Source organism: Xiphophorus hellerii, chromosome 14 (assembly GCF_003331165.1).
Source record: "Xiphophorus hellerii strain 12219 chromosome 14, Xiphophorus_hellerii-4.1, whole genome shotgun sequence".
In the NCBI taxonomy this organism is placed as follows: Eukaryota; Metazoa; Chordata; class Actinopteri; order Cyprinodontiformes; family Poeciliidae; genus Xiphophorus; species Xiphophorus hellerii.
In genome coordinates this window covers 8579070-8596065 of record NC_045685.1, presented here as the reverse complement: position 1 = coordinate 8596065, position 16996 = coordinate 8579070, and the positions used below count along the sequence as shown (strand labels likewise).

Here is a 16996-nt window from a genome sequence, read left to right as displayed (position 1 = left end):
TGCATTTGGTGTGAATAATCTTTTATCCCTTTTCTGTACTTTTCAAAATAGCTTCTGTTCAGACAAAACTGAGATTGGGCTCCAAGTTTTGACGAGTACTGAAAGAATGGAAAAAAGTTCTTAATCCAGAGAGGTTAAATGGATGGCTGTTGAGACAGCAGCCTTTAAATTGAACAAAGATGCATTAACGCCTCTACTTCCATGGAAATAAATTTGAAAACAATATAAATTGAGCTATATTTACATTTTCTATCTAAAGAAGTAGAAACCAGTGGTGAACAGAAATCGTTGCAAGACCACATGATTCCTGCAGTTTGATTCTTCGAATCTCCATTGTGGGATTGTTTGCTTTTCCAACACAACATCTACCCATATGGACAATATTTATTGTTCAACAGCAAAAAGAACTGTCAAAATGGGGGTAAATTTGCTCATTTGGATTTTCACTAAGTCTAAACTGGCTTTCATTAGTCTTTACATTAGATTATTTTATTATACTCGGTTATTTTCCATGTCTCTTCAGACATACATGTAATTAGTGTTTGCATATTGATAATCTAAGATGTTGATTATGGTCTTTAATCATAAGTTTATTGTTGTGTGTCGAGTTTCTGAGTTACATTTTGTGCTCTGTTGCCTGATTTTTCACTTCAGCCTTTAATTGAAATGTTAGCCTGTTTCCCTTCTGGTTTGTAGATCCTTCTGTGTTTCTGGTTCAGCTCCCTCTGCATTCATTGTGTGTTAATTAGTCTCGTTCCCTCACTTCCCTGCTCAGACTTTCCCTCAGCTGTTCATCATTCCCCTTATTATACTAAGCTGGTTTCCGTGTCGCACCTCCTTTGTGCTTAGGCTCCCCGGTTTTCATTGCTCACTGGTGGTTTCTTCTGTTGGACTCTTCCCAGGTCCATGCCCCGTTATCCTAGCATAAGATATAAAAGTCTTCCTGGGTTCACTAGTACTATTTGCTCACCAGACTCCTTTTGGTGCCATGAATGGATGCGTGTCCGCCTCGGCTACAAGTCATGAGACCCAGAAGAGAACATTTGGCAGGAACGGGTTTAGCACTTCATTACAGGGAGGACATGTTGTTCCAAATCACCTGGAAACAAGTCAATACAACACTTGTACACAACAGGCAGATCTGAAGGGGAAACAAAAGGCTTAAAACTGCCCAGAGAAATAAAATTCGGTCTGCTTTCAACAATTAAACAACATACAGTTTTCATTGTATTGCACCAGTTTAAATTGATAGATTTTTGTTCTGACTTGTACAGAATTTAAATCATGTGCACAGGGTCAATTTGAAGCTTTTGGCATAATTCTGGATAAACATTCTAACTGATAACTTTTTTTTTTATCAGAATTTGTAGTTTCTTTGAACTGGTTGGTCACCAGGCACACCAGGCTTATCGCATCCATCCGTCCGTCCGTCCGTCCATCCGTCCGTCCGTCCATTTTCTGTACACCCTTGTCCCTAGTGGGGTCGGGAGGGGTACTGGTACTGGTGCTTATCTCCAGCTAACATTCCGGACCAGAAGCGGACAGCATATGATGTGCAAACCACTTACTAAGTTATTAAGCCATTGTTCAGCATGTTCCCACAAATTAAATTAAATTAAATTTTAAAATAGTTTCTCGCAAACAGAATTTTAAATGTTGCCCTAAATAGGCCTGGGCGTTTATCGTATCGTTTATGATTTAACGCGCAAAATTTCCTGTCAAATAAGAATTTTTTTCATTTATTATTGTCTCGATAAATTTCAATGAATGATGTTAAGTCATTCATGCATTTGACAGTAAAGGATTAAACATCATTCATTAACATGGATTTTATTTTGACCATTTTCTCCACGATGTGTTGCACTAGAATAAATACCAGGAAATAAGAAAATAGAATTAAACACAGATACTCTGGGAATGTTTTTCAGGAGCAGTATTTGTGTTTGATGGCGCACCATGCAGTCACAGCCATGCAAACACCTAAAAATAATGCAAGAAATTATTTTTAGCATCATTTTTATTATCACCACAAAATCTTGCAATAAAATACTAAGTCCATATCGCCCACCCTTAGTCCTAATATCATCCAAGAACGTTCAAGGAGTCGTGGGTGGATGGTGATGCCGAGGGCAGGAAGGATCTCCAGGATTCAATCTTGCAACAAATCTGAAAAAGACTGTGACTGAATACAGTGTTGTTGTATGATATTTTGATGACTGTCATGTAACATGTCCTAAGAAGCAACGCCTCAACGAAAAGAAAACATGAACAGAAGTCTACAGAAAAAAGACATCACAGCCACCCCAACAATACAGGAAGGTGAGGGGGTGCTGGTTAGTGTGGCAGAGTTCTCAAACGTCACGACTCATTGTGTGATGTCACGACTAATCATGCTTGTGATGTCATCATCACTGTTCTTTATATGTAGCAAACTTCTACCTTCTTGTCATTTGCTTGCTACACCACTGACAAATGCAGACGTACGCAAAGCGCTTTCGAAGTCAAGGTTGATATTGTTTGCGGATCAAGATATGTCATATCAGAGGCCACAGTACTCCAACAGCGGGTCGAGATCCCAGCCGAGATCCCAGTCGAGGGCATGGAGAGCTGGACAACATCAGCAAGGCTGGAATGAGAACAGGACATCTGCCAATGAGCTCCAGAGAGAGGTCCAGAGACTTGGCTCTCTCCTGGAAATGGAGAGAGCGAGATGGTTTCAGGAGAAGCAAAAGGTAGTCAGTCTGGAGAACGAACTGAAAGTTACCAAATCTGAGTTGGAGAAGCAGAAAAATCTCAAGGAGGTTTTTATCAACAAGGGCAAAGAAATTAAGAGAACACTACTGGCAGTAGAAAAGTTTACCGATCCAGAGCCTCTCAGCCCCACTGTTGTCGCCTCCAATGTACAGGGCGAAATAAGACGCAAGAAGAAAAAGCTGCTGCAGCAGGAGTTCGAGCAATTGCAGGCCACTCACACTGCCAGCAAGGAAACATTTATGTCACAGATCTGGGCAGAAAAAGAAAAAAGTGACGCCCTCCAACAAGAGCTGAACCAAGTGAAGACTCAGTACGAGGAGCTTCGATCAAAATATGAAGCCGACGTTCGTGAGGGGAAGCTGCAGGTCGACGCGGAGATGTTTTATGAAGAGAAACTCAAGCAGGCCCAAAAGCTCTTTGAAAATCTGAGAGCTGAGAAGGACGATCTCCGAGAACAAATGTCTAAAGAGATCGCCTGTCTGCAGAAAACGGAGAAAAGTCTGCAGAGTGAGCTGGAGGAGATTAAGGTTTCTTTCCAGGATCTTAAGGCTACATATGAAAGGGACGTTTCTGCTCTAAGAGAGGAAGCACAAATATTAAACCAGGGCGCAGATAAAGAGATAAAAGCTCTGTCACAGAAAACGATGAGGGACCTAAAGATTATCAATGAACTTGGAGCAGAGAAAGACAATCTCCAAAAACAACTCAGTGCCCTCCAGCAAATGTATTCCACCTGTGAGCTTAATTACCAAATGGAGCTCAGAGACAGAGAGGAAGTAGGACCTCGAAGAAGGAAAGTGGCCAGGCGTCAAGTAAGAAATGAGAACGAGACTACCGCTGTAAATAACATCTCTGACCCGGCATCCATGGATCTGGACCGTCTGTTAGAGGAAACACTGTCAGAGGGCTCTGAGGTACCTGACGCATCTCCTGAGGAGCTGAATGACTTTATAGAGGAGATGCTGAGAGATTCAGGCATTCTTGATTTTAAACCCATGGAAGTGACAAACCTCTGTGTGAAAACTCAGGTCAGAAAAAATCGAAAGCCCAGATCCTGAACCTGTGGAGGCAAGAGGCCCTTCAACCAGTTTGGAAAAGATACTGCACTCTCTGGGTCTCAAGAATCCGCAAAAATGGGACAAATGCAAAGAGGTTACTAAAACAAGCAATTAGAACCCTTTCAAAAACCTCCAAATATATCTCAAATTATGCACAAAATAGAAAAAACAAAACAAATAAGCCACATGGCTTAGCTGCAGTCACACAGAAAGGTGTAGGTCGTTGTAGTTTCTCTCTGTGTTGTTGAGGTTCCCCAACTTAGATTATAGATATATATATATATATGATATATTTATATAACCTGTAATTATATTACATATGTAATTGCAGATTATATATCTATATACAGTATATATTTTTTATCTATCTATCTATCTATCTATCTATCTATCTATCTATCTATCTATCTATCTATCTATCTATCTATCTATCTATCTATAGATAGATAGATAAAAATAGATAAATAAATATATATTTATTTATTTTTATCTATCTATCGATAGATTAAAAAAAAATAAATATATATATATATATTTATAAAACCTGTAATTATATTACATATGTAATTGCAGATTATATATCTATATATATATTTATTTTTATCTATCGATCGATCGATAGATAAAAATAAATATATATATACAGTACAGACCAAAAGTTTGGACACACCTTTTAATTCAATGAGTTTCCTTTATTTTCATGACTATTGACATTGTAGATTCACACTGAAGGCATCAAAACTATGAATAACACATGTGGAAATATGCACTAAACAAAAAAGTGTAAAACAACTGAAAATAGCCCTTATATTCTAGTTTCTTCAAAGTAGCAACCTTTTGCTGTGATTACTGCTTTGCACACACTCTGCATTTTCTTGATGAGCTTCAAGAGGTAGTCACCTGAAATGGTTTTCACTTCATAGGTGTGCCCTGTCAGGTTAATAAGTGGGATTTCTTGCCTTATAAATAGTCATGAAAATAAAGAAAACCCATTGAATTAGAAGGTGTGTCCAAACTTTTGGTCTGTACTGTACAGTATGTGTGTAATTTATAATTACAGGTTATATAAATATATATCTATATACTGTATATCTAGATATATATATAATGATATATATCATTATATATAAATCATTATATAAATGATATATTTATATAACCTGTAATTATATTACATATGTAATTGCAGATTATATATCTATATATATATTTATTTTTATCTATCTATCTGATAGATAAAAAAAAAAAATATATATATATATATATATACTCTTTGGGGCCTCCACTAGTGAGAGGGACACATTTTTCAGAGGACTATTCAGTGATTTATCATTTTCTCGCATCTCTCCTTAGTGGCTGAAAACACACCTTATCACCAACAGCCACAGTACAGAACCAGAGACCCGACTTTAGTTCTTAACACTATATATTCACCAAATCTAAAGTTTTAGCTGCCAAACTCTGGTTGACCCAATGACCCTTGAATAAGTAGGGGAAGAAGCCAGATCATTGAGTACCAAATGGCACCACTATTACTTTGAAACAAATTAATTATTTTGTAGTTATGTTTAGCAAAGCTAAAGCTTTGCTAAATTTAAGCTGCTAAATTAAATGTCTCTCATATGTCACAAAAAACATTTTGATGTTTATTTGAATCAATCTGCAAAGACACGGTGGTGCAAAACTTTATTTTAATAAATTGTCTTTAAAAATCATTTCACGAACATGAAAAAAAAAACATTTCAGCATTTTACGAATCCTTTCAAATGCCTATTTGAAGACCTCTCTCAACCACAAACAGCACCGTGACATTTTTGAAAAATGGCTCTCTCTGATGACATCAGAGAGATCAACAGCTCTCTCTGATGACGTTGATCGCCGCTAATACCCCAATACAAGAAACCACAGAATGCCTCACACTGTTGGTTTAGATCTTATAACTGCTGAGGAAGCTAGCAAAAAACTTTCACCCAGCTTGCTCAAACCTCCACAATGAACTTTCAGCGAACATGTAGTTTCACAGTTTTGGTATGTTAGACACTCGGAGTAGAAAGTGTGAAATGTTACGCTGTTTATACGGTACATGTTTTCTGTAGCTACGGATGGCTTTCATATATTTACAGTTCTAGTCTTTCCTTTGCTTCCAACCAACTTCAACTACATTGATGGTGGGGAAGCTGCTCTTATTTTCTTCAGAGAATGTAATCTTGGCTTTTAATCTAAAATAAACCCCAAAAAAAGGCCTTTATTTTTTTTTATCTTTTTGTTTCTTCTTTTCATTTAAAATCGCAGAATTCCAAATGTTTCTGCTGTCTGCCAACAGCTGGAAGCAAGCGTGATCGTCCGTTTTCCAAACTTTTCCGGACTCCCAATTTGTAGGCTGTAGGTCTCTCTAGATGTTTCGCAAACCTTTTAACAGGCTCCAGATCCGTTTAGAAACAAATGTTTAACGGGGCCTTGGAGGGACTCGAATGTTTTGTCTGTTTTAGTGCTCATCTGTCCACGAGAGGCTGAAATCACACAGCGGGACTGGGGCAGACCGTGAAACCGGAGCCCTGAAAAATCTGTTTTTCCATTCAATGTCCGACTGATGCCTCCCTCGGTAGCGAACGCTCAGGGGTGAACCGCTGTCATCTAGTCTTACAAAACTACAGAGAACGTACAATAAACTTTCATTTGCACAAACCCACGTACATTAAAAAACAACAACAACAAAAAAACACAAGGAATTAAAAACGGTGAACATTGAATAGAGACCACGTCAACCCCCATCCCTTATTAAACTGTTCTCCCCCTGGAAACACTCAACTAATGTTTTCCAAAACTGTCTTGTTCTCTTCTCCCTTGTTCGCTCAATCCCTGCCTTGGGGCAGGAGTGGTCCACTCCATATTGTCTTCATTAGAGCTGCCGAGCGTAGACCTGGTTCGGAGAGATGGCGTGCGTGTGGGTGTGTGTGCGTATGTGTGTGGAGTTTGGCTGAGGCTGCCAGGTCCTAAACCACATTCTTTAAATTCCCTGTAAACAAGGGGGAGACAGAAATGAGAGGGGTGAGAGAGGTTACATGGGTGAGCACTCAAAGCACACAAACCCACAGAGAAGGAGGAACGGCAGAAGAGGGTCAGATCCTTCTCATTAAGCCAGGCTAAGCACATATATTAAGACACCAAGGGAAACCGAACACGAGTGCCACGGAAAATGCAAAGCAACATCTGGCAGAGGCAGAGGTGAACCCTGTCAGTCTCCCGAAGAAACACAAAGCATGCAAAGCAGGGAATCGGCATGAAAATGCCAATCGCCGAGAGCTCATTTGCATGAGGACACAGATTGGTTTCCACGCCCGACTAACGCTCGAATACAGACACAAAGCAAGTGTTTGGACACAATGGGTGCATTACGAAGCGTAGTTGACGGTTCACTTTGGCAGGAATAATGTGGCATTGTTGATCCTTTGTAGTGCTAAAACGCTCCGATTGGTAAAAACAAATGCGCGGCACGTGTGCTCTGAGGGGATGAGTAATTGCCCTGACGCACTGAGGGAGGATGTCCTGTTTGTTGGCCATTGTGGAGCTGTCAGTGCGGTCCTCGTCACGTTACCAGAGTACAGTGAACAACAGCTTCATCGAAACAACTGGAACAACAACCGGCAGCTCCGAAGTACAAACACGAATGCCAGCCGGTTTGTGTTCGGGCCTACAACTATGTAGAGAATGCTGCACCTTCTTCACCTTAGGGAGAGGGCACAAAGGGTTCAACTTTGAAAATACTGTAAAGACAAAAAAATCGGACAAAAAACCCCCCCAAAAAACATTATTTTTTAAAAATTTTATTCCGATGACAAACTGCATTACTTGGTGTTCCTTCCACTGAGAGGATGAAGTGCAAAATGTAGAAAACTACAAGAAACAAAGCAGCAAATGAGCCCAGATGCTCCAAACCTCCCACACCCACTATGACAGGATGGTTTACTGGTGCGACTGATTTACGGCTTCTTGCTGCAGATAAAGCTCGACTGCAACATGAAGACATGCCAGTCGTGTTCGTCTTCAGGCTATGATTCCTTCTTCTGTCCCCTATACGGTTTGCATTCTCTCTGCACCGTGCATTCCTGCAAGCGAAACAAACACGCAGGCATCATGGAGGATTTTCCAAAACCCTAAACTGTGCACGACTTCCTCTGTCGTCTGTTTTTCAGTAAGTAGGAAACAAAATGGATGATGAAAGATAGGAAGCGCTTGAAAAAGGCGGATGAAAATCTAAATGTTTGTGCCTGTCACGGTTTATTTTCTTCACATTTTTTTAACAGTTTGGCTATCTAGCTGCAAAGTGCCCATATGAAATCAGATGCTACAACTCTTTTAGAAATGTGCCGGTATGAATACTTTCACAAAATGCTGTAACAAGGTATGAATCAGTTACAAATTAACATTTTACTACCACAATTACCAGTAAAAATTTGTATGTCCTGCAGCCATGTTGTATTTTGAATCCAGGGTAGGTGGAAAACCTCGGCCTTTGTAGGAACTATGACTTCACGTTCTGTCCTACTTGCTTCTCCAACTTCAGAGTTATGAGCACAACAGCATAAATCAACATTTCCCCACTTTGCTGTGTTTGTTCTTCAAGGTGAAATACATTTGCTAAATGTCATTCCTTTCTCTCTACCTGCATTTCATTCCTCTCCGACGTTCGCATGGAATCCGCCGGAGACTCAAACACGTTTTCAGAAAACGAGATAATTCGAGCGAAAACAAAATATTTGAAAGGCCACATGTGCTTTTGGATTATTTATAACTTGTTTTAAATTGCGAACAGAGAGCAGCTCCTTCAGATTAAGCTGTTTTCCACTGGATTCCAAGAAGAGTGATCAGGAGGAGCTTTAGGAGTGGGAGATAACTTCAGACAGGTTTTTTTTTAAAAAAAACATCTGGAGATAAAATGGAAACAGACTAGGAATTGATTGCTAGATAAAGAAATGCCACTGTTAAGAGTTCACAATGAAGAAAGCAGCTGATCCGACCTCCAGGTTAAAAGAGATTGGACGAGTTAGGCTTGACGGATTTTTGTGTTTTTGGTCAATCTTTTAAAAGAATAACACTAGTTTCAGTCAAAACCGTACCTCATCTGTTCCACGAGAACAAAATTACAGAAGTCTCTTAAGCATGGCATGCATTCTAGGACTTTCTTCTTTCTTAAATAGTTGCATTGGTAAAAGCCACCCATAGGCCACATGTACAGTAAACCGCAGCTTTGACGACACACCAACAGTTCCAGATGGAGGTACTTTCTACACACGGGATCTTTTTTTTTTTTTTTTTTTCCTTTTTCTAAAAAGTATGACAAATGGAAACTCAAAAATCCTGACGCAGACTAAAAACAGGAAAGGGAGCTCGGACGAGAGGAACAGCCTTTAGAAGTGGGGCCTCGGCAACAGGACATTCGATGAAAAACAACCGATGTCGAGAGGAGTTGAGGCGTTTTCATCTGCCTTGGGAATATGCAGGACAACTGTAAGGCTGGACTCTGTCAGAAACTTTACAGAAAGACTGAGAAACCTGAAAATGAAGTCACAGTTAAACTACTCTGTTATAATTAATATGGTTACCCGACCTAGTGTCATTACAGTCAAGATATAGTGACGTGCAAAAGTATCCAGTTTTTCCCAGAGGGTTTTCTCAAGATAACTACTTAATTTCCTGTTTCTGCATACACTCTTTTGCAATGGTTTTATCGAGATAAGTAAATGACTGGCGATTCCATCCGCCAAATGCATGCCGTTGTGGACGGAGTCAGGTATATAACACACAACCGATCATCTTGTGACCTCAGGTTAACTCGTTAACCTGAGAAAAACATTTGGGAAATTAATTTTCTAGAGAAAATTAACCCATTTTCTCAAGATAACCATCTGGGAAAAATATCTGCTTTCCGCTTCCGTATAAGATAACCAAAAACTTCAATTGTTTGTATTTTGGGGGGGGGGGATTTTGTGAGAAAGATGATCAAAAAAAAAAAAAAAAGAGAATAACTGTGAAGTGAAAAGTATGGTGTGTAAATATATTCAGACCCACTAAGTCAAAAGTTTGTAAAAAACAAACAAACAAAAAAAACCTTCACTGCAATTACAGCACCAAGTGTTTTGTGGTACGTCTACACCAGCTTTGCACGTTTCGAGTATTTTTTGTCCTTTTCTCTTCGCTCCGATTCAAGACTACGTGGGCAAAGTCCATGAATCGGCAAAGGAGCTGATGGCATGACAGTTCTCCGTGCCGAGGTTTGCGGCTCATAACTTAAAGTATAAAAATGATCTTCTCGGAGAGTTAATCCGCACAAGCAACTCTGCAGATAGACTGGGGGAAAAAAAAAGACAGCTGTGTACGCGTGCGGGTAGCTTCACGCCAATGAAAAGAGTCACAATTGTGCGCAAAGCCTCAGGGGAAATTATGCTACCACGCTTGTAAAGACAAAAGCTGTAAATACACACAATGAGATGGCGGCGGCAACCAAAAAACACCTAATAAAAAGCACATTTTAGTTTACACTGTCTCAATCGTCATGTGTGAATGACAAACATCAGGAAAAATTGAGTAATCCTTTAATGCTACACCCTACGTAGTATTTATTTTACTGTGCTTCAAAGAACATTAAATGGCTAGTTTACAATCGTAATAAAACTAGGATGTTTCTGATGTCTTTGACAGAAATATAGTCATTTTTATGCCTTTGCCTTGACTGGAATGTTAGCATGACGACTGCAACTGCTTTTGCAAACACTAGTCATTTCATTTCGGTGGGGCATGCTTTGTTTGCTCTCATGGGAAAGAAAAAAAAAAAAAATCAACTGTGAAACGACTGACATCCTAACGATAATTCACTTTACACCAGACTAGGTGAATATTTTATATTTTAGTCATTTCCTGATTTTCTTCTTGAGAAGTTTCAGGAACTCAAACTTTTCCAGAAAGCTTTACGTAACTTGCTATAATTAGCTAGATATGTTGTAAAAATGTTTAGACTTAAAACCGGCAACAGATTTCATAGAAAATAAATGAATAATTGGTTCACACAGATTACAAGACTGAAGAATGGGGAAATCAGCTAATAACAGAATTTATTAGAAATGCATTATTTGAACTAACAGAGTTTGATTTGAAACAGGAAATTGAACAGTGAGACGTTTTGTTTTGTGTTTTTCTGTCATTTTCTCCGTCTCTCTCTCTGATCGGTCCTCTGCTGTGTCTGTTCAGCTGCTACTTTTTTCCCTGCTTTACTCATTAAACAGCCAGAAATGGAGACCAGCGTCTCCTGAAACTAGCAGAAAAATATGCTAATAATTGAAAGTCAAGCAGATCTCATTAGAAGAAAGCTGGAATCACTGGCAGTAGCCATGAAACTAGTTTCGTAGCTGTATGGTATGGTATGCTACTTTTAGCGAGCAGGCTAATTCAGCTTACGCAGGAGAAATATAGGACAGAGAAATTAGGGAGCAAACTTTAGCATAATCCGCATGATGCGGACATGAACATTGTAGCAATGAACAACAATGTTTCTAATCACTTTCTGGATTCATTTCTGTAATTAAGGATCTAAAATCAGCCCCTTTGAACTCCCGTCCTTTCCGACTCGGAAAGTCAAATCTCACATCATGTAATGTGTTTGAACATAATTGTTTTAATTTTTTTTTTATTACAATATTATAAAATATGTTGGCTCTGATTGCTATTATTGACAGTTGACTTTAAACATTACGGTTCCCAAAATTGCTCTAAACAACCTTCCGCTGCTCATTGCTATTAGTCATATAAACTCACTTTCTTACCGTACAACAGGGCGACATGATATAATCAACCTGAGTCATTATCAAAATATAAATGTTTGAAAAAAAAAATATCACCATTTCAGATGGCTGCTTGGTTGCGATGTTTGTGAAATTTGAGTACTTTAAAACACTTCAAATTTTTAATTAGGTTTTACTTTCTTCATAGCCTACACCTGGTCTAGATCTTAATAACCAAGACCAGAAAGTTCAGGAGTTGTGGTGGGGACATTGTAATGATGGAAACAGTGAGATTCTATGGTCTTAGCTGCCTTATGCCACAAACCCACTACCAAACTTTTTAATAAGCTACATAATCTACAAGTTGTTTGACTGTGAAAACAACAACAATAACAAAAAAACCCTCCAATTTTAGTGATTTTTTAAAATATTCAACACAATTATTCACAGAGCTCATAATCATCTTGCACTTACAACAAACTTGTGAGACAAAGCCTTTCAGAATAACTTTGGTAATATTCACTGTCGTTTGGAGGATGACATTGTTTTCGTGATCCTTTAAAGATAAAAATGACTCTGAAACATAAGTTTATCGAACAACCTCATATTCTCCAATTTGTGTTTTTAGTGATATCTCATGAAGCATACGCGTTTCGGTCTGCCATTTGCGTTTAGCTAATCTTGTTGCTGGATTATCGTTTTGTCTTATGTTTTTTTTTGTGGGTCACTAGAGCAAACAGACTGCAGATGTGGACACACACTCACGCACTGACCAGTTCCTCTTTGAAACCAGCGTTTATAAGCGGCACGTTGTTTTCAGACCAGAGGAACACTTATACACCCCCAGTGATGTCATGTGGACCAGTTTGCCTTGAGGTGTGTGTCTGTTGAACCCAGTGCTTGTGAGTAGGCATATCAATTAGTAGAGCAGACATGCCAGTCTTCATATAATCAGAAACAGAGAAAACTAGGCGCCCCGATATTTACTGTATAACATACCGACTTGTCACTGACACTTTGAAGTCTCATATGTTGTACGGCGAAAGGCTGAGGTTGACTAGAAGATGGAGGTTGCTACATAAAACAGACGTGACATGTCTGAAATGTCAGGAGAATAAAGAGATAGACCCCCCCGCCCCTCATCTCCTGCTTTTATTTAAAGGGATGAAAAGAAATAGTTTTATCACAGAATAAATGGCACAAAGTTTATATCTCCCAAATGATTTTTAACAGATGTATGCCAATGGAAGCACTAAAACTAGACATAATTGCACAACCAAAGATTTCAGCAAAAAAAAAAAAAAAAGTGCTAAATGGCTTTAAGTTCTTTAACAACCACTTTGGTAGTCAAATAAAAAAAATGGGAACAGCAGATAAAACAAGTTCCTGTTTTCACTCCATCTTCCCGTTTACTTTTTCCACCCTTTCATTCGCTCCATCCACCAATCCTCTGTTGTCCCTAATAAAAGGCGTATGACTAAGCAGTGGAGATACTTTCAATCCCTCGTTTTGTAACGACTTATTCCAAGCCAGCAAAATTTTGCCAAATAAAGTCCTCATTTCTTGCTTTAATGTGACTGAGAAACCTAATCCTGTCCGGGTAAAGAGAATCTACGCCCAGCAGGCTTTTTGTCCTTTGCCACAGTAAAACGATCTTCTGCGTTTAAATGAAAAAAGCCGAGTTGTTAATTGTTGCCATGTCCACACTATTTTGCATACAATCAAAGAGCACATTCTTCCCTTTAGTCTGGGTTTGCGTTCACACTAAATCCCAGTTCTTCAACAGCAGAGTGGCGTCTCTTGAATGAATTTACAGGTGACAGAAAAGTGAGCTCTTTTCTGTGCTCATGGCAAAGGTTTCCCCCATTTTCGTTGTCCTTCCCTTTCTCATTACCACTAGCATCGCAAATCTTTCTTTGGTTGTAGGTTTCCAAAATAGTCATGAGATAAAAACCAGGCTAGAATATCCATCCATCCATCCATCCATTTTCTTCTGCTTTATCCGGGGTCGGGTTGTGGGGGTAGCAGCTTCAGAAGGGAGGCCCAGACTTCCCTCTCCCCGGCCACTTCTTCCAGCTCCTCTGGGGGAATCCCGAGGCGTTCCCAGGCCAGCCGAGAGACATAGTCCCTCCAGTATGTCCTGGGTCTTCCCCGGGGCCTCGTCCCGGTGGGACGTGCCCGGAGCACCTTACCAGGGAGGCGTCCAGGAGGCATCCTGACCAGATGCCCGAGCCACCTCAACTGGCTCCTCTCGATGTGAAGGAGCAGCGGCTCTACTCTGAGTCCCTCCCGGATGACTGAGCTTCTCACCCTATCTCTAAGGGAGAGCCCAGCCACCCTACGGAGAAAACCCGTTTCAACCGCTTGTATCCGCGATCTTGTTCTTTCGGTCATGACCCAAAGCTCATGACCATAGATGAAGGTGGGAACGTAGATCGACCGGTAAATCGAGAGCTTCGCTTTTTGGCTCAGCTCTCTCTTCACCACAATGGACCAGTACAGCGCCCGCTTGACGGCAGACGCTGCGCCAATCCGCCTGTCGATCTCCCGCTCCCTTCTTCCCCCATTCGTGAACAAGATCCCGAGATACTTGAACTCCTCCACTTGGGGCAGGACACCCCTCCCTCCCCCCGACCTGGAGAAGGCACTCTACCCTTTTCCGGGTAGAAAAAGGGTAGAGTGCCAGAATAAATTTAATTAATACAATATAATTAAATGATTAATTTAAAAAGAACATCAAACTAACTCCACCATAGCATCTCTTTTTTGAATCAGGTGTGTTGGTCCTAATGCTGGACGAAGTGGGTTGGTTAGAATTGTGAAAAAAGGAACTTTGTCTGTACTTCCAATCATATGGGGAGTACGGTGAAGTATGTTTTTTAATCAAATTGCTGCTGCTCCTCCTGGTCTGAGTCATGTGACACCGTCATAACATATCCCCAGATGTGTCGTGAAAAAATTCAGACCAAAGCCAACCATTTGCGAAGTGGAAGAACAACAGCGTTTTCTGTAGGTTTTATCCACACGTTTAACGGGAACTCTTATGTTTCCAAATATCAACAAGTCATGTGAAAACAGAGAGGAAACATGCTAGCATTAGCCTAGCATTTTACCAAGTTCCGTGTTGTCGGAGTCAACAGGAACTGCTTTCAAAACGTTTTGAGGGATAAAAGCACAATACCGATAGAGACAATGTAGTACTGGTGAACTGTAGTATGCTACTGCACTTTAAAGTAGAGTTTTCAAGCACGAGCACGGCCTTGATTGAACATACTGTAATCTAGTATTAGACTGGCAGTTGACACAGGAAATACCTTTTGTGACAATAAAAATCGTAACCAGAACACTGTGAATACTTTTCAATATATTAAATAGATCCAGCTTAGCTTGGTAAGGTGTAATAAGAAAAAAATGTACACCTTACTAATAAAGTAAATCTCTCTTTTTTTTTTTTTTAGATAAATGTTCATGATAGACCAAACTAACTTTCATAACTTTCATCAAAAATAAATGTTTTGTTAGTCTGTGGTTTACATGTCTAGACAGAGTTCCTAGTCAAATTTCCTTTCTACCAAAATTTTGGTTGAAAATAAGCATAGTCTGTAAGTATTGTCTAGATTTTTGCTGTTTCTTTCCTCATCACACCACCTTATAGAAATCTTCCTGCCGCTCAACTTTTCACTTCAGCTTCACCTTCCTGCAACATCTCTCGAGAGCTGCGGGCTGTCAACATCAAGACCAAAAGGCTGACTTTCCACTTAACCACAAGTCGCTACACACACACACACACCCAAACTCAAGGATGAAGATTTAGTTCAAACATAAAACCATACAGACTCATCTGAAAGAATACCGTGTTTGTTAAGAACCAGAAGGTGACTGAGAGGACACAGGCCAAAAAACCCACCAAAAAAAACCCAAAAACAGATCATACATACAAAGACGCACAAAGGGACGATAAGAGCCAAAGGAACAAAACACTGAAGAAGCTATACTTTCATCCAGCAGAGAGGCGTACAGCGACAAGAACAGACACATGACACCGTGCACTGAAAGAGCCATGCAGAGACAAAGGGCCTGTAGGTGAGCGAGGGTTCATGTCCGCACAAACAGGCGCACACCTGTTTACGCTCCACACCCACACGGAGATGCACCTGGGGCGTCCAGTAAACACAAAAATCTTTGATACCTTTGATGGTGCTGATGACCCGCTCCAGGTGCTTGCTGTCGTTGCGGTCCGGTCTGCAGCTCGGACTGATCTCCAGCGAGTAGTCCGGTCCGTACTCTGTAAAAAACTGCAGACATGCATTCACAGATCGCATCGCAAACTTTGGTTTGACCTGTTTTTTCAAATGCAGTCTGTCCCTTTATGTTGTTGTCTCATCATTGTTGCGTTTTTACTGCAATGTAGGAAAGATTCGGGGTAATATCAAGATGATCAAGCTAGCTTTCTTTTCAACAACTCTGATTTGTGTGTGTTTCTTGGCATATTATGCATGTTACAGTAAGCAAACCCTGGTTTAAGTTTCACATGATCAGAGACTTAACATTTGGTATTTTCCCAAATCTTTTAATAGGTCAAATTTAAATAATAAAACATAGGTACCTCAATAAAAACAACAAAAAAGAACGTTTCGTGAGTAAATTCAGAGTGTGATCTCCTGTGTTTTGTTTGTTGCAATTTTCACTGAAGGATTTCTGTTGCCCTGCTGCAAATGATTTACAAGGTACTTTTTGAACATATGCAGACCCATACCAACAAGCTCTCATCTAGGTTAAAGACAGAAGTGTTTTGGACTGTCCTGAAATCCCGATTAAGTGTGTATCTTGTCTGACCAAAAAATAGCCAGTCAGCTTCCATTGAGGGTTTATTTTGCGTTCTTTATTAAAATCTGATCGTTTCACCTTGAGCTTTGTACATTTAGTTTTTTACAAATCCGAATCTCAAAATATGCTGAGAAACTTCCTTATTTTGTCACATACAGACCACACTGCGTTACTTTTCAGACTCTGGGACAGCCCTACTAGGAAAGTCCCAACTACGTAGAACCGGTAGATCAACTGTAATGGAAAAACAATGGAAAACTGTGTGGAGTCAAGTAGAATAGAGTCAAGTCGTGTAAAGTAGGTAGTAGTGGAAAAGGGCCAGTAGGGTAAATAAGTAAAACATTGGTCGACACATGCTGAAAATCTGGAAATTAAAAACTGTAAATGCAAAAAGAGGAGACGAATCCCAGTTTTCCTCTTGCTTGTAATGCTGACAAACTATCTTTCTATGCGTACTAATTGGTTTCCACCAACAATGATTGCTTTCTGCCAACCCGTGCACTGCACATGTGCAGATATTCAAAATCAGAGTAAAATCTTTCAATGGACATCTAGTTTTAAAAAGATACATTAGCTTTGATG

At 39.8% G+C, this 16996-nt stretch overlaps 1 protein-coding gene across 1 annotated transcript in view; it reads right to left on the bottom strand.

Annotated features, from left to right (window-relative positions):
* Positions 1-6070: 6070 nt before the first annotated feature.
* The window catches only part of hdac8 (histone deacetylase 8), a 29715-nt gene continuing 18789 nt past the window's right edge, over positions 6071-16996 (bottom strand). Inside the window, exons 11-12 of the mRNA XM_032584051.1 lie at positions 15777-15882; positions 6071-6828 (exon numbers count right to left, since the gene is read on the bottom strand). Of these exons, the coding sequence (XP_032439942.1) occupies positions 6806-6828; positions 15777-15882 (129 nt within the window). The 3' untranslated portion in view covers positions 6071-6805. The remainder of the gene's footprint in view (positions 6829-15776; positions 15883-16996) is intronic.